At 37.4% G+C, this 23,183-nt stretch overlaps 2 protein-coding genes across 10 annotated transcripts in view; one reads left to right on the top strand and one right to left on the bottom strand.

Moving 5' to 3' along the window:
* Positions 1 to 1,937, bottom strand: part of Rabgap1 (RAB GTPase activating protein 1) — a 163,706-nt gene extending 161,769 nt beyond the window's left edge. The window contains exon 1 of the mRNA XM_026386295.2: positions 1,727 to 1,937. The gene's annotated coding sequence lies outside the window, so the exon portion shown is untranslated. The remainder of the gene's footprint in view (positions 1 to 1,726) is intronic.
* Positions 1,938 to 2,085: 148 nt separating this feature from the next.
* On the top strand, positions 2,086 to 21,933 carry Zbtb6 (zinc finger and BTB domain containing 6). 9 transcript variants are annotated; one of them, XM_026386378.2, is made up of 3 exons: positions 2,088 to 2,161; positions 11,532 to 12,811; positions 16,773 to 17,092. In XM_026386378.2, exons 2-3 carry the CDS (start codon positions 11,542 to 11,544, stop codon positions 17,015 to 17,017), a joined length of 1,515 nt encoding a protein of 504 aa, XP_026242163.1. In that variant the 5' UTR covers positions 2,088 to 2,161; positions 11,532 to 11,541; the 3' UTR covers positions 17,018 to 17,092. The 9 variants fall into 9 exon arrangements, 8 of the variants coding, with proteins under 8 accessions (XP_026242163.1, XP_026242164.1, XP_026242169.2 ...); XM_026386379.2 differs by having other exon boundaries at positions 2,091 to 2,157; XM_077797091.1 differs by lacking the exon at positions 2,088 to 2,161 and having other exon boundaries at positions 11,402 to 12,811; positions 16,773 to 16,937; positions 17,040 to 17,104.
* Positions 21,934 to 23,183: the final 1,250 nt, after the last annotated feature.

Genomic DNA, 23,183 nt, shown 5'->3' with positions numbered 1-23,183 from the left:
TCTTTAACATGATAGAAGTATTAATGAAAAATCCACAGTATGAGAAACTTCATACTCAATGATGAAAAGCTTTTTCCTTAACATCAAGAATAAAACATAATGCTCACTTCCACTGCTGCAGTTCAACACTGTTCCAGTATCCAGAGCTACTAGATTAAAAAAGAAGAAGAAGAAGAAGAAGAAGAAGAAAGCAAACACGTTAAAAAAAAAAAAAACTACATTGGAAAAGAGATAAAGTAATCTCTAATCACAGACTAACAGACTACACTATCTAATATGCAGAAAATTCCAAAGAATCCACAATATAGCTACCATAGCTAATAAACAAATTCAGTAAAGTTCCAGGGATACAATAACAATATACATAAACAGTTGTTTTCCACACTAGCAATAAACAATATGAAGAGGAAGTAATTCAATCAAAATATCATCTAAATGAATGACACATCCTGAAAACTTGAAAGCTGAATAAAATTAACAAAGAACTAAAAGAATGGGAAGATATCCCATGTTCATGGATAGGTACACATAACTGTTGTCAGTAATATCCAGTTGTAGGGCTAGGGTTGTGGCCCAGTGGTAAAGTGCTCATCTAGCAGGTTTGCCGCACTGGGTTCAATCCTCAGCACTATATAAAAATACATAAAATTAAATAAAAATACCATCTGAAATAAAAATATTAAATAATAATAATACATAGTTGTCAATGATATACACAGCAAGGTACAAATTCAATACAATTCCTAAAGCCTTTTTTGAAGAACTGGAAAAGTCAATTCTCAGTTCAGATGGAAGTGAAAAAAAAAATCTGACATTAACAAAATGATATTGAAAAAAGAAAAAAACTGAAGAGCTCACAAGGTACAACTTCCAAACAGCTGTAACTAAAGTAATTAAAACAGTATTGACTCAGGAGGCTGAGGCAGGAGGATCACAAGTCTGAAGCCAGCCTCAGCAGCTTTGCTGGGGATGTGGCTCAGTGGTTAGGTACCCTTGACTTCAATCCTAATAGTAATAAATGTACTAACAAAATATATGGACCACTGTACTATAGATAGTCCAGAAATACACGTTTACGTATATGTAGCCAGTTGATTCTCAACAAGAATGCCAAGACCGTTTATCGAGGAAAGACATCTTTTCAACAAAACTGTATATCACACATAAAAGAATAAGGTTGAACAGAACTAACGGTGAAGGTTACACAACATCGTGAATGTAATTAATCACAGAATTTAACACAAAAGATTAAAATGATTATACTTTCTCACAATACAGCCCCAAGGGGGGGTGAGAAATAGGGAGAATTCAGTAAACAATGGGACTGAAAGGCAATGAAAAGGGTTCTAGAATGATACTAAAATTTTCTGGTTAGGGAGGAATCCATGGATGATGCAGTTCACCAACACGTGAACTACAGGGGCTGAGTGGAGGCAGGTCTGGAGATGAACTTGAGATACTCAAAAGGCATATTAACACTGGGATAACCAATTGGAAGATGTCTTCTGGACGGTTGGCTCTGGAGCTCAACACAGGTATCTGGGATGTCGAGAGAGATCTGTAAAGGATCTGGAATGTGAATGCAAGAGATTACCCTAGGACTGACACGGGAGGAGAAAGAACCCCGAGGCAAGATTCCTAACAAACACCGAAATGAGAATAAACTGCTTTCTGCATTCCTGGCTCCCGCGCGTCGAGTCCACATCCCTAAGCGGGAGGGACTTACCAAGGCTTAAGAGCGGAGGCGCCCTTCAGGCCCACGCCATGCAGCAGACGGCGGAGGCCCAGCTCGAGAAAAGCCGCCGAGAAGGGAGCCTGGGTCAACTGATCCTCGAGAAGCACACAGGGCCAAAGCCACGGACACTTCACGAACCACAGCTCCAGCGGGAAGCTAACGAAGTGGCAAGAGTACTGGGCATTCTGCCCGCGCCCCGCCTACAGCGCGGAAAGTCCCTCTCGAGGCCCCGTCGTCCTCCGAGCATTCCGATTGGTGGAGATGACCACGGGACCTGGAAGTTGTCTTTGTCCGGCCAGGGCTGCCCTTCCGGTTCCGTTGGGTCCCCCTTTGGCTCCGGTTCCCTGCCCCTCCCCCTTCCCGGAGCCCCGAGGGGCCGGAGCTCCTGGCTGTGCCGGATCCTGACGGCGACCTTCCCCCGGGTCTGTAAGTTCGACGCGGCCGGAGCACCGGGCTGGGATACGGGATCTCTCAAAATGGAACCCCTTGGGGCCCTGGATCGGCCGGGACCTGCACTAAAAAGAGGGCCAAGAGACTAGCCTAGGCCCTAGGGGACTTAATTAAGCCCTTAGTCCGGCCCACGTTGCCTCCCTCCCCATTCCTTGCTTCTGGAGTGGGGAGCCCGAACATACCCTAGGGACCGCATCCTGGCACCCCAACCGAGGGCCCAACATTTGACCCCGATGCTGGACCCTGACGTCTTGTTGAAAGTGCCAGAGTTGAGGCCCGGGAAAACGATCTGCTGGAGCCTGCTTAAGGCAAGGCCTTTAGCGCCAACCCATGAGAATACGAGTTACTCTTTCAATGGGATTTCCCCAGTTCAGCCAGTGGCCAGAACACTTTGTACATTGTTGGCATTATGCCAGGCGCTGGGGATTCGTTAAATGTCGTTAAAATTTTCAGGGTCTAGTGTGTGAGCCATATATAAACAAGTGCACCTCAGAGAGAGAGGGAAAGTAAAAAGGATAGATAGTTTGCTTTATATGTACGAACTGTTCAAGGAGCAGTTCTGGGAAGACTTTAGAAGAGAAATCTGAATTATACTTCTTGGCGAGGATAAAGTGTGGAAGAGGCTTTCAATTAGAACGAACAGTTGGAGTGCTACTAAATAATGACTGAGTGTAATGTGTGAAAGAGTAAATCGGGGTGGGGCTGGGGGAGCTTCTGTGCATAAGATGGAGTTTGAGGAAAGTAGACTGGGGCCAGACAGTGAAAGGTTTAATTCTAATGACAGTTTTTTTGATGAGTCTGATTTTCATTGCAAAAAGTCATTTTTTTTCTATAATAAGCCTATAAGGAAGAAATTCCTATTAACTGAATCTGGACTTTTAAAGATAATGGTTAAGTACTTATTGTAATTAAGTTTAAAGGGGGTAATAGGATAAGTTTGGGGAATGGCAGTAAATTCCTGAATTAGAGTTATGACAGTAATATTGGTTGCTTGACATAACAGTGTCAAGACTCCATAGGTAATTTATGTTGAGGGAGAAAAAGGTATCAAATCTAATCTCATTCATATACTTTAGGCCTTTGAAGAATATGATACCATAATCAGAAACAGAATGATAAGGTTAGTGTAGATTACAAATTCACTTTTTGTACACTTTGAAATCTAATGGGATAGCCACACAGAACTCGCCCAGCATAGAGTTGGAAGTGTACATCTGGAGATCAGCCAAAACATAGTGGCATACAGGTGGAAGCTATAGGAAGAGCTGGCATCAAAAAGGGAGTGTTGAGGAAGAAGGATATTTTGACAGGAGAAGGTAGTGGATGCATTTTATGAAGCTAAAAAAGAACTGTAACTAGTAGTAGTTGGTACAGTAGTGGAAACAGAGGGTTCTAGCAACCAAGAAGACCCAGTTATCAAGAGAATTGAAGACTCCACTCGATTAATTCATGCAAAAGCACCTGAGGGATAAGAAGGGGAAAAAGTGATTAATTTCATTATTAAGAGATCATTAGTGGCCTTTTAAAGTCAATTTTAGGCTGGGCATGGTGCCACATGCTTGTAATCACAGCACCTTTGGAGACTGAGGCAGGATCACAAGTTCAAGCCTCAGCATCTTAGCAAAACCCTATCTCAAATTAAAAAATAAAAATGATATATGAAGAATTGGTTAAGTGGGTATCAGAAAAGAATGCATATGAAGGATTTCACAATAAAAACTGACAGGTTTTGTCTATTTACTTAACACATGCTTATAGATCACATACAACATTTGAAGCTTTTTAAAAAAATTAACTGATTTAGCCAGGTGTGGTGGCTCTCACCTGTAATCCCAGCAGCTCAGGAGGCTGAGGCAGTAGGATTATGAGTTCAAAGACAGCCTCAGCAATTCAGTGAAACCCTGTCTCAAAATAAAATATAAAAAAGGCCTGGGATGTGGCTTGGTGGTTAAGCACCTCTGGGTTCAATCCCCAATGCCCCTCCCCCCACAAATTAACTGATTTAATTCTCCATAACCACAGTATAAAGTAATTTACTATTGGTAGACAGGAAAACTGAAGCAGAATTGATAAGTAACTTGCACAAAGTCACATAGTTATAGTTGAGCAGGGTTTTACTTGTAGAAAATATGGCTCAAGAGTCTATGTTTTGCCTCCACTACTTTGCAGAGACAATATTTTTGGAGGCAAAGGAGTAAGTATGAAAATTTTAAGAAAAGATAGGCTTATTCTTTAAAAAAAAAATGGAGAGGCTTGGAAGGAGACACAATTTGAAAAGGTAAGTAATGAATTTATGTTTGATATATTTCTTACTTTTTTCCTCTCTTCTATGCCAACTTAGGTCTATTTCTTCCACTTTTATGCTTTCATTTATCACTTGCCATGAATCCAAATCCACCTAGCTAATAAATCTTTACATGATGTTATGTAGGCTTTTCTGACTCACTATTTTTAATACCAGATTCATCCCCTTTAGTATTCTCTAGCTCACTGAATGACAGCCAAAGATATTTAGTCACTCAAATCAAATAGCTTGGAGTCATCTTGACTTTCTTATTTCCTTTCTTCTCCACTTTGGTAACCAAGATTGTCTTTTTTTTTTTTTTTTTTTAATTGCATTACTGAGTATTGAACTCAGGGGCCCTCTTTACCACCGATCCATATCCCAGACCCCCCACCCTTTTGTTTTGAAACAGGGTCTCACCAAGTGGTTGAGGATGGATTCAAACTTACCATTCTGCCTTAGTTTCTCCAGTTGCTGAGATTATAGGTATGAGCCACCCTTGGCAAGATTATTAGTTCTTTGAAACATCTCTTAAATCTATTTTCTGCCCATCCACATTATCATTTCTATTCAGGCCTTCATCTTTTCTGCCTTAATCTGTTAGAATAACATCATATGAAAGGTTTCCTTGCCTGTGCAGTCACTGTTCTGTAAGGCATCTCCATAATTTTTTTTTCTTAATTGGCTGAGTTTGATATAGTGTAACAGTGTGGGCAACACGCATTTTAAGTAATAGAGAAATAGCCTAGAGCAGGCACTTTTGAGTAGCTTAAATTGAGGTAAAGGTTACCGATGAGGATGTGGGTTTAGGAATTCTTAACATAAAGAGGATAATAAAACACTGAGAAACAATACAGGCTTTCTGAGTAAGTCTTGAAAAAGCATTGCAAAAATCCAAGACTGAGCTTTGAAGGATATACTTCCTTCACTTAATTTAGTGAATCCTTAAGGAAAGACTAGCAAAACAATGGTTAAAAAAAACTTTTTGAGGTTGGGGTGGGGGGATATAGCTCAGTTGGCAGAGTGCTTGTCTAGCAAGCACAAAGCCCTGGGCTCAAAGCCCAGCACCACAAGAAAAAAGAAAACTGAGGTAAGTAGGTAAGAAACTGGTTTACTTCTGTACATTAGTTTAAGAAAAGTGAACTAGGGCTAAGGATACAGCTCAGTGGTATAATGCATGTAGCTTGTGCAAGGCCCTGGGTTCTAATCCCATCACCACAAAAATAAAATAGGGCTGGGGCTATAGCTCCGTGGCAGAGCACTTGCCTAGCATGTGTGAGGTACTGGGTTCCATTCTCAGCACCATATAAAAATAAAACAAAATAAAGGCATTCTGTCCATTTACAACTATAAAAAATGAAATAATATAAATAAAAAGAATGAGCTAGCTCTATATTTGTCCACCCAGTTAGCTCTCAAAAAGAATAGATGAAAAAAGCAAGTTGCAAAACAATTTATGTATAAGAAACATGTTTATGTTTTCTGTGGTAGCCATGTGTTAATATTGTTTATAAAATAGGGACAATGAGCATCAGGAAAGACCAAGTATTGAGTGGTAGGCACCCGCGAAAAGGAATTTTATCTACAATGATTAAAATTTTTCTGGAAAGGATATATTTCTATATATATTTAATATATTTGAAAGTCAAAACAAGGGCTGGGGATATAGCTCAATTGGTAGAGTGTTTGCTTTGCATGCACAAGTTCCTGGGTTCAATCCCCAGCACTCCCCCCTCCCTGAAAAATAAAAAAGTCCAAACAAGACAAAGGAGTGAGAACTTAAGAGAATGTAGCTTAATGAAAGTCACTCAAAAGAAGAAAAGTACTGAGGTTTACAGATAGGAAGGCTGCAGCATAATACAGTCTATTTGAGAAAATGGCATCTTATGTTAGTGAGAAACAAGACTACCAGGTCACTGTTAGTGCTGAATTGAAGGATAAGGGCCCTCTGTGAGGTAAATAAGGAAACAGACTAGCATGGTTTTAGGAGTTTATTATCCAGAAAGAAAAGTTTCTCTTAGCAGCAGTTATTATGGGAATTTGAGATAAGAAACTTAGGTACTTTCTCACTGCTTGGCCACCCTAGGCTATTCATTAGCCCTTTTTGATTATTCCTGTTTGAACAAAGGGAAAATTTTAATTCTGTTCTAAAATATTAATAGAAGGACTGTGTAAATATAAGCAAAGAAAATGTAATCTTAAGTGAGAATATCTCTGTTTACATTGATGTTAAAGAAATGGTTATCAGCAGTATTTAAATTTTTAAAATATTTTTTTTAGTTGTCATGGACTTTTATTTTATTTATTTATATGTGTTGCTGAGAATCTAACCCAGTGCCTCACACATTCTAGGCAAGCGCTCTACCACTGAGCTACAACCCCAGCCCAGTATTTAGACTTAATCTCAGTAACCTGGGCAGTAGATGGTAAGGAGGCCTGACCTGTGGCAATGACATTAAGAACAAGTAAGAGAATTTGGGAATCATTCTAAGGAAAGAATCAACAGAATGTGGTGCCCATGTCTCCATTCTACCTGATGAATTCTTTGCTTTCTTTCAGTAACAAGGAGCCGTACTATAATCCAGAATTGTATAAGTGATTTTTATTAATATTATGAATAATTACTACTATACTTAGAAGTTACTTACAGGTGGGGATTCTGAAATCAAATATATTCATGTTTGTTTTGTGTTATTTGCAAATAGTATTAAGTTTCAATCAACAAATGTAAATATATAAAAGATGGAAAACTAATATTAAAGTTAGATGGGAAAGTAAGGTATAACAAGGCAAAAGACATTAAATGCAATCAGGAATATAACCAATGCAGAAATGATTTATACCATTAAAATTTTTTATACTTGATGCAAATTTGGCTTTAAGTGGTAGTTTTTGTTTCTGAACATAAGCTTTGTATTAAAGCATTAATAAAACATACAGAAGTGTACAAATCTTAAGTATACAGCTCAATAGATTTTCTTGGCCTACTCTTGAGGAGAGAAATCTGAACTATTATACAGTTAAAATATAATCCTTTAGGCAAAACTGCATCTAGCTTAGTTTCATATATGGAATTTGGCATAAATGCAGCTTGGGCACACAGTGTAGCTCCAACACTTAACATTTCCTACTTAATTTCAGCAAGTTGTTTTGGATAATAATGATACCTGGCTATAGAGATTTTTAGGATTAAACAAGTCAATTTAGGTAAAACATTTAGAATTACACTTGGCTTATAACAAGGATGCAGAAAAGGTTAGGTATTATTATTTCTCTTATTTAAAAAATTAAGGGGCTAGGGATGTGGCTCAAGTGGTAGGGTGCTTGCCTAGCATGTGTGAGGCACTGGGTTCGATTCTCAGCACCACATAAAAATAAATAAATAAATAAAGATACTGTGTCCACCTAAAACTAAAAAATGAATATTTTTAAAAAATAAAAAATTAAGCTAGCTTATTAGAAATTTAATAATTTTTATATTACATATTTTGTGGCCATGTCTGTATAGGTGATCCTAGGGATGAATAGAACCTTGGGCATATACTAAGCAAGCACTTTAACAATGAGCTACACTCCAGCCCTTTAATACCTATTTTGTTTTTTGTTTTTTTCCTTATTACCTATTTTTAAAACATCAAAACAAAGTGTTTAAATTTTGGTTTTATGTGGCCAAAACTATTTTGGGAATCAAACCCCTGAAAAATGTTTTACCCCAAGTACTCAACAGAGTATCATGATACTAAAGAGCATTCCTTTCATCGCTCAATAATAATTCCTTAGGGAACATTACGAGTGCATTATTCTGCTGATCTTTGTTTAATAAACTTGTGAAGCATAACCAACAGTTGGTCCTTTCCATCAAATAACTAACAATCTACTGAAAAGAGAACTCATGCCAGGAAACAATTAAAGGATACACTATATGGTCTGGAAATAAGAGTTTGAATGCAGCAAAATGACAGGTATTTCTTAAATTTCCTAAAAAGAGTAACTTTCCCTCACATTCTTGGACTATAGCAGATTGATTAAAGCAAGCACTTTTCTAAGATATCTGTTTGGCTACTAATGGTAAGTTTCTTGAGAACTGATGAATAAAAAGTAAATGAAATTGTATTACCATTCCTCATGTTTAGAGTATCAAGGAACAATTACCCCTGTAAAACTGTGAGTGCTATCACACTGTAGTTGGAAACAATGAGTAGAAAAATACTGACTTGAGGGTATCATGATCAGGTATAATACAGTCAAGACCAGCTGAACTCTTAAAATTAGAATCCCATTTTTGTTTAACCACTTAACTTTTTTATAATTTCTGGTTGTTATCAACTGCAACATTCACCATTTCAGTTTGACAGTGGACATTTTAAGCTACTGCAATTGCTAAAACTGACCAATGACAAAGAATTTGCTGCTTTAGATTACTGATATACTTCCTTGTATCTTCTAGTTTCCTCTATATTTGATACTGCCTTTCCTTAGATACATTTGCTTCTCTACATCCCTTCTTTCTCAGTGAAGTTTTTAATACTTATTGTGATCATTTGTTATCCATATATTCAGAATGCTATACAGAGGGAAAGCATATACTTTATTAATCAACTGTGCCATACTAGTTCCCATTTTTCATATACATTCAGCTGACCTACCTGGTATATAATCTACACATTTATGGTTTTCATTCTCTATATCCAGTGAGTTTTCAAGTTCTCTAAGTGATCTTTTGTTACTTGCTCATCATTCCCATTTTTATTCCTTTGTAAGCCCTCGTGGCTTCAGATTTTTAATGTCTGTGCATGCAATAAAATGGTCTTCATAACAGTTCTTCCTTCTTAATATTTTCAGATTAACCCTATAGGTTCAGCCAATACAAATTGTCACCTGCTGTGTGTTTATATAATAGTAGGTGAAGGGAGTATACACCAGTTTGAATAGAAGAGTTTAGCCAGTAATGAGGCAAGCAATAAGTACAATTTAGAGCAAAAGAAAAGACTATTTCACCCAAGAAGATATGGGCTCCAGCATTAGTTCATTGAATAGGATGGAGGTTTCCCTGATGCCATGTAACCAGAATTTGGAGGGGAAGGAAGTATTTAATGAAGTATTTTAGGGTTTTGATAGAAATACTTTGCTAAGGGCCCTAGAGACAACTCTTTTACTCTAAGGGATCAGGGAAGGGCCTCTCAGAGGAAATAAAAACTGACTAGAAGTTAGTGTTCTATACTAAGGAAACGTGATAAGATGTGGAGTCAATAGAATAATGACCTTTCATACCAGGTTCTGAGGAATAGGAACAAAACTTGGACTCTGTTATCATGAACTGATATTCTGTGAGCCTCTGAAAATCAGTGTTATTGAACTTAAAATGTCAGAGATTGGCCTTAGGTTTAGATAAGGCCAGGAGAACTAGTTGTCTCATTTAACTGAACTAAAAGACTGATGAATACAAAAAATTCAAGGTGAATTTTCAAATGTATTGAGATTGTAGAACTTTAAGATATGAAAAGAGACTGTCAGTTTATTCTCTTTACAATGACTACTAGACCATTAGTATGGTTAATTCATCTTTTCCCTTTAGAGAGACACGTGGGAAGCCAAGTTTTGAGAAAATCTGGAGTGTGGAAATTGAACATGGAGACTATCCAAAAGAACTGCTATGTCAACAGACCAATATGCATAGTGTTTTGTTGTTGTTGTTGTTGTTGTTTTGTTTTTAAAAAACACTGCTGAGGATCAGAGAGCCGGGCCTCATGCATGCTAGGCAAGTCCTCTACCACTGAGCTACATCCCCCAGCCCTATGCAAAGGGTTTTGGCAAAGATACTTTCTCTATGGTTGAAAAGGTTATGCCTATGTTTGCCTTAATTATTATTACGTTAACAAGCTTATTCAAGAGGTTAGTCTTCTTTCAAGAAACAACAGGAAGTCACTGAAGGATTTCATGCAGGGTGGGATATAATCATGTGTTTAAAAGATGGCATGTGATGTATAAGAGGGAATAGAAACTGGAAGCCAATAGAAATACTTATGAATCGGATTTAGTAGTCCATGTGAAAGTACTGATGGGTAAATAGGGAAAAAGAGGAAAGAACAGAATCTAGAAGGGGTTGATTAGATCTATATTACTCCTACTAATGTTCCTAACACGTGACTTTTCTGTATCAAGTATTTTCTTTATATATCAAGGATTTTGTTTGTTTGGAAGGTACCAGGGATTGAATCCCCAAGGGTCACATCCCTGACCTTTTTTTATTCTGAGGCAGGATCTCACTGAATTGCTTAAGCCTCACTAAGTTGCTGAGACTGCCTTGAACTTGTGATCCTCCTGCCTTAGCCTCCTGAGTAAGGGGAATTACAGGCATGTACCAAGGTACCGAACTCAAGAAATGTTCTTAAAACAGAGTTTAGATTTATCCACAATGCACAGAATAAAGAAATATGTTTGAATACTTGTCAAACATTGTCCCTCTACATCTGTAACTTTTTCATTTTATCACAGAATTACTCATATGTATTCACAGTGGAAAAACAAAACAAAAATGAAAATAAAACGAATTCACATTGATCTAGACAGGAAAGGGACTGTCCAGGAATGCATGTGGCAAACAATGTTGTTGTGGTTCTTTAAAATACAAACCAAAGGAAGAGTATTTTGATTTAGGAGACAGAGGTCCACAGTTTCATACAAAAGAAACTAATCACTTCATCTTTACTTTGGTTGGGATGTTTTAGTTTGCTTTTGAAACCTGACTGAATTCTCATTTGAGAAGTGAATAAATATTCTTAGCATTATCCAATATAATATATATTCTTATATTAAGTGTCTAAAAACTTGAGTGAATGCCCAGCTATTTACACTTATATATGTCTACTCTTTAGGTGCAATTGACCCTTGATATTGGTAAGGAGCAATTTTTAATAGCCATCAAAAGCTTCCTCTTTCAAAGAAAATTTCATATGCATACATACAAAGCATGACAACAAATTTGGTTTTGAAAGGTAAATCCAGGTTTCTTAATTGTTTAAATTTCCTTAAATTCAACCTTTTTACATTTTTGTTCTTTAGGTCTGCCAAAATGTCTGAAAGATCAGATCTCCTTCACTTCAAGTTTGAAAATTATGGAGATTCAATGTTACAAAAAATGAACAAATTAAGAGAAGAGAATAAATTTTGTGATGTTACAGTTCTCATAGATGATATTGAGGTACAGGGGCATAAAATTGTGTTTGCTGCAGGTTCCCCCTTCCTAAGAGACCAGTTTTTACTGAATGATTCCAGAGAGGTGAAAATCTCAATATTACAGAGTTCTGAAGTGGGGAGACAATTGCTCTTATCCTGTTATAGTGGTGTGCTGGAATTCCCTGAGATGGAACTGGTAAATTACTTGACTGCTGCGAGTTTTCTTCAGATGAGCCACATTGTAGAACGATGCACACAGGCCCTGTGGAAGTTTATAAAGCCAAAACAACCAATGGATAGTAAAGAGGGATGTGAACCACAGAGTGCTTCTCCCCAGTCAAAAGAACAGCAGGGAGATGCCAGAGGCTCCCCAAAGCAGGACTCACCTTGTATTCATCCATCTGAAGACAGTATGGATATGGAGGACAGTGATATTCAGATTGTTAAGGTAGAATCTATTGGGGATGTATCTGAGGTTAGAAGTAAGAAAGATCAGAACCAGTTTATTTCTTCTGAACCCACTGCTTTACACTCATCAGAGCCCCAGCACTCCCTGATAAATTCAACTGTGGAAAACAGAGTAAGTGAAATAGAACAAAACCATCTCCACAATTATGCCCTTTCTTATACAGGCAGTGATAACATCATCATGACCTCAAAAGATGTTTTTGGGCCTAATATTCGAGGTGTAGACAAAGGCTTACAGTGGCATCACCAGTGCCCAAAGTGTACCAGGGTGTTTCGTCACCTGGAGAACTACGCCAACCATTTAAAAATGCACAAACTCTTTATGTGTCTACTCTGCGGCAAGACTTTTACTCAGAAAGGCAATCTTCATCGACACATGCGCGTACATGCCGGAATTAAACCTTTCCAGTGTAAAATCTGTGGGAAAACCTTTTCTCAGAAGTGTTCCTTACAGGATCATCTTAACCTTCACAGTGGAGATAAGCCCCATAAGTGTAACTATTGTGACATGGTTTTTGCACATAAGCCAGTTTTGAGGAAACACCTTAAGCAGCTGCATGGCAAAAACAGCTTTGATAATGCCAATGAGAGAAATGTGCAAGACCTCACAGTGGATTTTGATTCTTTTGCATGTACGACAGTCACAGACTCTAAAGGGTGTCAGCCACAGCCTGACGCAACACAGGTCCTGGATGCAGGTAAACTGGCCCAAGCTGTCCTGAACTTAAGGAGTGATAGTACTTGTGTGAATTGAGTAGGGACTTAATGCTCACAACTAGCAGTGACTGAGAATGTGACAATAGTCTTGAGTATTTTTAGGAGTGGTTTTGCTAGTTTGACTTCTCTGAAGCCTCTGTGCAGGTGGTATGGGGTGAGTTAAAGCACTAATAGACCAGGCAACTTACCACTTGGAGTGGATTTGCCTTCCTTCTGATCTCTCCCATTTTATGTTTTATTTATCCTGTGATGTCTGTTTTCCTTTCCCAAGGAATACTTCCATTTGTCTACCTAATATTGTCTTAGACTTACACTGTTTTAGGCTTTTACCAGGCAGTCTGAAGGTCACCAACAAATTAACAATATCATCCCACTCTCCACTAATAGATGCTATGCTAAGAGAAGTGAATAGTTTTGGTTTTTGGCAAAAAATAGGTTGAGATATATGATAATACTGCTGTTGATCTGAATGTGATAGAACCGTCTGGTTGCCTATTGATAATTCATCCATGTCTGATAAATTAATGAGTCTGCATCCTACCATCTGTACTTGCCTTGCAACTGGCTATCAAAAAGTACGTTGGTTGGTCTATGCCCTTTTCAACACTAGTGAAGCCCAACTTCATCTCATTGTTCACACAAACCAGAGTACAAACTTTTCAGCCACATCTGGAGACAGAGATCACCATGAGGAGTATTAATTAACAAAGGACAAAAATATAATTAATACAACAGTACTCACATGGAATGTCTTCCAAGTAGCATATCCCAGCAAGAGACCATATTCTTAAAGCATAGCTTAGTGATGCTTTTGAAATCATGATTGTTTCAGGCACACTTTAAATGTGCAAAAGAATAATGGTTTCTCTAGAAGGGGGCTGTTGAGGAGTCTCTGAACTTTACATCAGAGTTCAGCCATCAGAAAGGTGAGTCTGGCTATAGAGTTTTGTCCAGTTAACTACAAGTATCTTAATTCTTCCCTCATGTATCTTAATTTCTAAAATATATATTAAAAAAAAGTTAGGTGGGACACAGGAATAATCTGTGCTTTTGGAACAATTTTGCTTTCAGATACTCCTCTTAAAGGGACCCCATCCCACTTTCCCACTTTCAATAGATTGATAATACAAAGTTGCTCTTCTAGTATGGAAAAACAAAACAACTGTTTCTCCCAAAGCACATTTCAGCCATAGAATTTTCAGTTTTATTTAAGACCCTGAGTTAGAATTAGCAATAGGACTGTTGAGAGTACTTAGAGAATCCTAAGAAATCATTTATTCCATCTCTTTCATTTTAAGTTGGGACATCCAAAGCTCAAGAGCTGTCCTGGCCAAGACTGGCCAAAATTGATAAGTGACTAAATATAAATTAATATCTCCTTCCTTGTTCCCATTATACCTTGATTTAAAGAGATTTAGTACACAATGGAGAATAATGCATTAGCAAAAAGCTCCCAGTTTGTTTCACCTCTGTGTTTACTTGTTGGCTTTCTGAGACAGCCTGGATTTTGCCAACAAAATATCACCAAGGGACTTATTTATGTTATTTTTTTTTTTAGATTTATCTTATTTTTATTTTTTGTGGTGCTGGGGATCAAACCCAGAGCATCTCGTGCATGCTTGGCAAGCACTCTGCCACTGAGCTATATCACTAGCCCATTAATTATTTTTTAGTTTGATAAGTATTACATTCTCCTCAAGCAAGTGACTGATATGTTAAGTATTGGTTAGAGAGGGAAAAGGCAAGTAAGAATAATGTGAGAAGGCTCCCAATGTGAAATTGATTTGTCTGGAAAACTGTTTATTTCATTTTCTTCAGGACTTTGTTTTTATTTTTGGGCAATGAGAATGCATACAAAGATAATCCAAAAAAAAGGCTAATTCATATAGTCTGATGGGTCATAATTTGAAATGTTTACATGTGAGTCAAATTTGAAGTATAATTTCTTTTGTTTAAAAATTTGAGAATACAGTTGAGTGATAAGATCACTAGGTACCTTATATGCCCAGCATCACTCATTATTATAGTCTAATGTTGCTTTCTAGCATTCTGATTTGTATATGATCCAAAGACTATAAATTCTATGCAACAGTAAGACTAGAGTATCAACCAGTATTGGGTTTTTTCTCTGAATATCATTTCTTCACAGGAAAATTTCAAGTTGGAAAGCTTCCTTTGGTCATATGCATTTCCTGTTTTTGTTACTATTTTTGAAGACTGAAAGGCAGGGGTTCAAATATGATTGGTCTCTGGTTGGAGACTATTTCTGAATTAGTTCAGTCACTTGAGAAACTCTTTTTTTTTTTTTTTTGCTGGGGATTGTGCATGCTGAGCACATGCTCTACCACTGAACTACACCTTCAGCCTCAAGAAACATTTATTAAGCACCTACTGTTGCCAGGTACTATATAGATACTGAGGATATGAAGGTAAGATTTGATATGGTCCCTGCCCTAATGGACCTTATAATCTTATGTGGTCTCAATTTGATTTTCTACTTAGAATAATAAAACTGCCTTGTTTTCTTTGGTCACTTAAAGCATTTTTTTCTGATTTTCTCTTGGTAAAACTTTTAATTCTCACTTTTTGCAAGCGCAAACCACTGAAGTATCTGCAGTCTCCTCCATTCTTGGTTGGAGAGGTGTTTTGTTTCTGTGAGACATTTTCTAATTTTGGTGAGACTTGCCTTTTCTCCTTCTTAGCTTATACATGTTTCTTAGATTATGTTGCAGAGAGGTCAAGTTTCTGATATAAAGTAAATTTTATACAGGAAGATGACTTTCAAACATAGTCATGTTCCTATAGAGAATAATTTTAAAATCTTTGTCTTTCAGCATTTGTATTTCATCCATCCCCAGCATAATTAAGAAGGAGAAAGGACTCTTTTCCAGTTTGGTTTTTAAAAATGGCTGTGTCTCAGTTATTTATTTATTATTTAATTTTAAAGACAAACTCCAAATTGAAGTGGTTCTAAGGTAAATCAGATGTGGTTTTAATTTGTTTTAGTTTCTTCATTAGGTCTATGATGGAAGGTGACCAGTGTCACCACTTCTAAAATCTTGTCCTAAACAAACCACACATTTTATATCAGCTCATGACTAGCTGTTCTAAATCTGTTGTATGTTAGACATACTATGAACTACCTCTTCACTTATTATGGGGAAGTTTCCTTAATAAAAGTGCGACAATTAAAACTCTGGTGTCAATGGTTTACTTTCTTTTCTTTCCCCTCCTGCTTTTTCGGTTGCTTGAATATGAATCCAGTATACTTTAAAGCACATTAATCAAATATGCTGAGTATACTTTCAGAAGGAAATACGAGTTAACCAAAATTAGTTATTACTGGAATCGGCTATTTCCATGAGAATTGGCTGAGAGGTAAAGCAGGTGTTTTAAAAACTGGTTCAGACATTTTATGCCTACTAAGTAAGTACTAAACTTTAGGAAAGCAAAATCAGTAAGTACCTCCTGTATGGGACACAAATATCAAAACAGGTCCCATACCTCCTGTATGGGACACAAATATCAAAACAGGTATGATAAATGCAGTATTGATGACAAATGGATTATAGGAGTGGGAACCAATTAGGATAAGTGGGAAGAAATGCTTTGCATGGTTAAAGCCGCTGCTTATCCCCAGTTCTTTTGGGGCTGGAATGTAGCTAGATGGTCTTGCCTTTCAGGAGCAAGGCTCTGGATTTGATCCAGCACAGCAAAAAAAGAAAAAGATAACAGACCAAAGAGGGTGGGCACTGGGGAGTGGACTTGAAACTTATCTTGCTATCTTCAAACTTTGGGCCCAGATCGTGATGGCACTAGTTAGGCAATCTTGAATACAGATTCCCCATGGTAGTTTCTCCTTTCCTCAGCCACTTTTCAAGAAGTAAATAGCCTCGTAAAGGAAAACCCCGCCCCGTAATAATCCGCAAGGACCCTCCACAGGTTTCGGCGTTGGGTACTGGAACGCAAGTGCCGTGACCCAACTTCACACTCGTCTCCTACATGGATGTTGGGGAGGACTCACGAAGGGAAATGGCTCGCGTCCCGAAACTGGGAAGAAGAAAGGAGGCTCGCCGGCATTTGAGTGCTTTCCTGTCGTTCCAGGAGGTAGGGGGTCTGAGGAAAAGTCTCAGATGTCCTTCCGGGGCGCCCAGGCGGCTCCCCGAGTGAGCAATAAAGCTGATTGACACCGGATGTGTTTCCTCCTAGGCTAAGTCCTCCTTCCGGCCCGGCCGCCGCTACCGCGGAAGCCTCAACACCGGTTTTCAGGGTCGGTAAGTGAGCGCGAAGGCGATTCGCCAGGTGTGGAGGCCTGAAGAGGAGGAAGACGGCGGCAGTGCGCGACCCCCCGAGAAGCTAATTGGGTGCTGTAGTGCCTCGGCCGATAGGGCCTTGGCCCTGGAAAACTCGGCTCGTGCTGTACGCGGAGCCGGAGGGATCGTCCGGGCCACCGTGATCTAGTGCTAGGTCCACAGTGTTGCCTGACCTCTTCCCCCTCTGTGGTAGCTCCTATACTCACGGAGGAATGCGGAGGAATCAGGCGTCTTCTCGTGGTGCTCTGAGAGCTACTGACCCTGTGGGAGGAGTCACTGTAGTCTCATTTGTTTTATGTTTAAAGGAGCCTAATCACGAGCTGGAAAAAGGAGCTGGAAACGCGAAAGTAGTAACTATGCAGAGGTGTATTTAGGTGTTTTTATCTGAGCGATTATGAAGAATTTAATATCTAAGGAACTAAGAGTATGATTAGTAGAGGGAGATCAAGATGTAAAAGTGAATTAGGCTTAAATAGCGAAGGATCGTGCGTTCTTTTTAAGAACCTAAAGGCCATCCTGGAGTTAAAGGAGAGCAATGGGTGACTTAAATCAGAAGAGAGATTTATTTTGTTGTTAATTTATGATGATGATGTTAATTCGGGTGGAAATCAGGAGGGTTATACAAGAGATTGTTAATGTTGAGGAAGCCTGGGGGAAAACATTACAATGATCCATGTGAACAGGGGTGAGGAACTGTAGTAGTCGTAGGGAACAGAAGGTCTGTACATAAAAGTTTCTAATTTGGGATATCATGCTAAGTGTAGTTTTTTGTGATCACTTTGCCTATTACTGGATATTAAAAATTGTTCTTGATCACAAGGCACATAAAATTTAGCCAATATGAGAAATGTGTCTTGAGGTCATAGACAAATGCATTATACTTTTCTGGATTTTGAGATGGTGATATAGAGGTTCACTCTTAGCACCCAGAGTACAATTTGGGTTTTTTTTCCATTTCAGCTTTGGGTTTTGGAGAGGAAGGGAATTATTCTTACTATCATAGCGGGACGAAGCGTTCCTTATCCTTATATCAATGTTTGTGTTTTATTCTGCTTAGATTTTGACCATGGCTGCTGAGTCTGATGTTTTGCACTTCCAGTTTGAACAGCAAGGAGATGTGGTCTTGCAGAAAATGAATCTCTTGAGGCAGCAGAATTTATTTTGTGATGTATCAATTTATATTAATGACACTGAGTTCCAGGGGCACAAGGTGATATTGGCTGCTTGTTCCACTTTTATGAGAGATCAGTTTTTACTCACACAATCAAAACATGTCAGAATCACCATTCTGCAAAGTGCAGAAGTTGGCAGAAAATTGTTGCTCTCTTGCTACACTGGAGCACTTGAAGTAAAAAGGAAAGAGCTTTTGAAATATTTGACTGCTGCCAGTTACCTTCAGATGGTTCACATTGTGGAAAAGTGCACAGAAGCTTTGTCAAAGTATCTGGAAATTGATCTATCTATGAAAAACAACAATCAACACGCTGACCTGTGTCACTCTTCTGATCCAGATGTTAAGAATGAAGAAGAAAGTTCTGATAAGGACTGTGAGATAATTGAAATTTCAGAAGATAGCCCTATAAACATAGATTTCCATGTTAAACAAGAGGAAGACAATGTGTTACAGACCACAGTAGAAAGCTTGACATCAGAGAGAAAGGAAATGAAGTCACCAGAGCTATCCCCAATAGATGTGGGTTTTAAAGACAATGAAATTTGTATCCTTCATGTGGAATCTATCAGTACAGCTAGTGGAGAAAATGGGCAGTTTTCACAGCCTTGTACCTCATCAAAAGCAAGCCTGTATTTCTCTGAAACACAGCATTCATTGATTAATTCTACAGTGGAGAGCAGAGTGGCAGAAGTTCCTGGGAATCAAGGTCAGGGTTTATTTTGTGAGAATACTGATGAAAGTCATGGTACAGCAAGTGAGATTCAGAACCTAGAGGAGAGTTATTCACTGAGGCACCAGTGTCCCAGGTGTCCACGAGGGTTTCTTCATGTAGAAAACTACCTGCGCCACCTTAAGATGCATAAACTCTTCTTGTGTTTACAATGTGGGAAAACATTTACACAGAAGAAAAATCTTAACCGGCACATTCGAGGGCATATGGGCATTCGGCCCTTTCAGTGTACTGTGTGTCTGAAGACCTTTACTGCTAAAAGCACACTTCAGGACCACTTGAACATACACAGTGGGGATAGGCCATACAAGTGCCATTGTTGTGATATGGATTTCAAGCACAAGTCTGCTCTCAAAAAGCATTTAACCTCTGTTCATGGCAGAAGTAGTGGTGAAAAATTACCTAGACCTGATCTTAAAAGGCAAGATCTGCTATAAATGGAATCATGGACTTCCTTTGTAAACTTTGTATCATTCTCATAGGTTTTAGAAATGCAGTATTTGTAATAATTTTATTGTTCCCCATCCCTTCCCCTTTTAGGTCTGCCTCACATGTTATTCTTTCTGAACTTCTGACAGTTCCAAAAAATTGTGAGAGGCATGAAAAAGTTATGGGACTTATCTTGTCGTGTGTGTTACATATAAGTCCCAGTGGTACACTTTGAGAAATAGTGTTTTACTTAAATATTTTTTATTCTGATGACCGAGGATCCGACTGTATTTGCAGATTCTGATTTGTAGTGTCTAGATAATTAATTTAAATGTTAAATCCAACTATATAATAACTTTAATTAATCAAAATAATGAAAGAAAATAAATTTTAAAATGCACTATTATTCATTACTAGTCATTTTTTTTAAGAACAGGAATTACTAGGAACATTTTTCCTTTTCTGCTAAACAAACACCAAGATACCTATTATTTTAAATTATAAAGGAACACAATTCAGATTCACTTTGGAATAGAATTTCCTTAGAAAATGTTAAATTCCTTAAAGTACTTTCATTTTTATTATCATTATACATATTTTAGAATAATTAATGGGGCTATTGATTTTACTTAATACAGTTAAATCATAATTTTTAGTTTTTGTATCACCACTGCCATTGGAATATAGAACAGTTCCATCACTTCCCTTATCTCCTTCATGCTGCTCTTTGTGGTCAGTTCTTCCTAGCTATAAACCCTGGCAGTAGTTCTTCATCTCTATAATTTTGTCTTTTCTGGAATGTCAGATAAATGGAATGTTAGTATATTCCCTTTTGAGATTTTTTTCCACGCAACATAATGCCTTTGAGGTTCATTCATGCAGGTATCAATTTTCATTCCCTTTTTCCTTTTTAATTGTCAATATATTTTAGTTGTCACTAGATGAATGGTTTAAATGTGAATAGCTGCTAATGTTAATTATTAGTGATGGTATTTTCATTTAATGCATTTTTATCTGCTCTTTAAACAAAAATCTTACCAATTCTTAGAGTTTTATTTGATATTTCCAGAAAAGCAAAACCATATAATTACTATAGTAGGAGTAATATTCTGAGTCAGCTCTCTTAATGTCCCTGCCTACATATAATACAAAACTTGTTTTTGTTGTCATAACAAAGATCAAAATATATCACAGGGCAAATCACCTCCTCTAAAATGCAGGAACTACTTTTAGTAAAGAAGCCTGACTGGACAAATTTAACTTTCAGGCTGTTCTATGCTTTTTCTACTTAACTCAGCTTTATGTAAAATTTCTACTGTAATTAATTTCTATTGATGTCCTGTATTTTAAAACATAATATACTTTGTACCACTTATAAGAATTTCATGAAGAATCATATTGATTGTTATAAATGTAAAATATTGTTTTTGTGATACTCATGTGGGAAAGATACTCTCCATAGAATTTTACTCTGGGGAGAGACTTTAAAGATTCTAAGTCTCATATTTGATGAGAAAAACTGACTTTATTACCCAGGTCACTAATTAATAACATTGGGCAGGTCACCTGTCCTTTAATGTTCCTTTATGTATAATAATTTTGGTCTTGATAATTTGTAAGATCATTTCCAGGTCTAAAATTGCATATTATATTTAATTCTATTTGAGAACTGAGAAAAGAGGAAAGCAAGAGAGGAGAGTTTTGTGTCTATGAATGTTGCTATATAAATACTCCATTGGATACAGAATTTTTCTAAAGTAGTGTTTTTGTTCCACTGAGTAATATAATACTTCAGTGCTTAATTTTCTTTCCCATTTGAGTAAGTGACCATTTATAGTTGTGAAAGTATTTCCCTTTCAGGAATAGTTTGTGTTTGAAGTACTTATTTTTCCTTACTAGGATAAAATTTTGAAGTGGGGGGGCTCGGGATGGGAAGAGAGAGTAAAATAAACTGAATTTTTTTAGGAATTGGCATTTACTATCTTGGATGTTTGAGAAAAATTTGGTTGAAAATGTTTAGGTTTATGTGTGCCTTGTAAGATTGTTGTAAAATTTTTTTGTGAGCACTTTGAGATTTTTGCTTTGGGGGAAGGGTGTTTTGTAAAAGTGATGGTTGTTATTTATATTATTTATTCCTGTTAACTAGAACAGTGATCTTAAAACATTCCTAGGAGAGTATGTTTGCATGATGTGTCTTAAAAGTTGCAGGTGAATGGAATCATTTTTAATATGTAGGCATGGCAAAGCAAAGTAGAATTTCTTCATTTAAAATATTCACTTTTAGTTGTTCCTGTTTTTGATAAGATAAAATTATTTGTGAACAGCTTTTTTATTTACTGCATTTATAAATATAAAAGACCTTGAAAGGTAGTTGTTACTTTGTTGTAAGAGAAAGTCCTTGCTGTTTTTCCTTGATGTAACTAGCTTTTATGTTTACATAAGAAATAATAAAGTGGATGTGGGAATAGAGAACTTCATGTTTTGCCTATGTCCGTGAATTTTAGGTCACAATTTCTCCTATTTAATCATTTACTCTAAAAATACCTATTGAGTTTTTAATTATCTGTACTAGAATCTGTGTGTAAAAACAAAAATCCCTGTACTCATGAAACTTTTATTCTAGTGGAAGGAGACAAAACAGTAAACAAGTAGAATTAATGTATGTCAAATTTTGAAAACGGGTTTGAAGATAGAAATAGGAAGTCTAGGGAAAGTGGGTTGGGATTGTTATATGTAGTGATCAGTATACTTTTGAAAAATCAGGTATATTCCCTCGTCTGTGGAATAGAAATAATTGTGTATATACATGTGTGCATATATACATATGTATTTACATGTTTATGTGCATATACCCACAAATATATGTCTTCACACACATATATATGTCTTCCATAGAATTGAAAAATACAATAGGTTGGAAAGCAACTATATAAATATAATCACCCATCACTCTCCAGTTGAAAATATAAAAATGAACTGCTGATTGTTGGGAACATTTATTTTGGATTGTTATATATTCCATATAGCAAAGTGAATTTAAAGGATAACAACATATACATAAAAGTCTGATGGGGGCCAATGAATTTTTCCAAAAGCGCTGATCTTGTCATCAGGCAGTAATAGCCATGTTTTTAAAGCTCATTATATAACATTATGCATATTTTAATTAATGTTTGGTTTACTTCCATAGAACTTTTTGATGGACATCTAGTTCCACATTGAAGGAGCTCAGGGTTTTCTCTTTAATAAGATTAGAGAGGTGTAAGTGTCTGCCAATTAAACTTTTTCATTTTGGTGTTTTTGTTTTGTGATTGGCAGATTACGTGGTACCAATGTGAAAGAATTGAGGGATCCGCTCAGCATTTCATTACAGGAGAATGAAGTAGAAAGTAACACGGGTGTATCAGATTCTGTTCAAAGAACACGCTTCGTTGTGGGAGACTGACAGTACAGTACCTCACGACAGTGTCTAGCCGGCGCAGATGAATGCACAGGGATTTTCCCATCAATCCCTTCGCCTAGCCTAGTATTCCTCACAGCAGTCCCACAGTGCTCCGGGGCCTCCTCGTCACGTGATGAGGGTGGATTGGTTAGCCCAGAGAGAAGCCAATGCGCAGTTTAGGTGGCAGGGACTACTAAGCTTCTCTTTCCCCTCACCAACTCCCGGGCTTGCGTAATCTCGCGTGTACTGGAGAGAATCTTCTCGC

Source organism: Urocitellus parryii, chromosome 4 (genome assembly GCF_045843805.1).
Source record: "Urocitellus parryii isolate mUroPar1 chromosome 4, mUroPar1.hap1, whole genome shotgun sequence".
Classification (NCBI taxonomy): Eukaryota; Metazoa; Chordata; class Mammalia; order Rodentia; family Sciuridae; genus Urocitellus; species Urocitellus parryii.
Note: the sequence above shows the minus strand (reverse complement) of the source record. Positions and strands in the feature narration are given on the sequence as shown.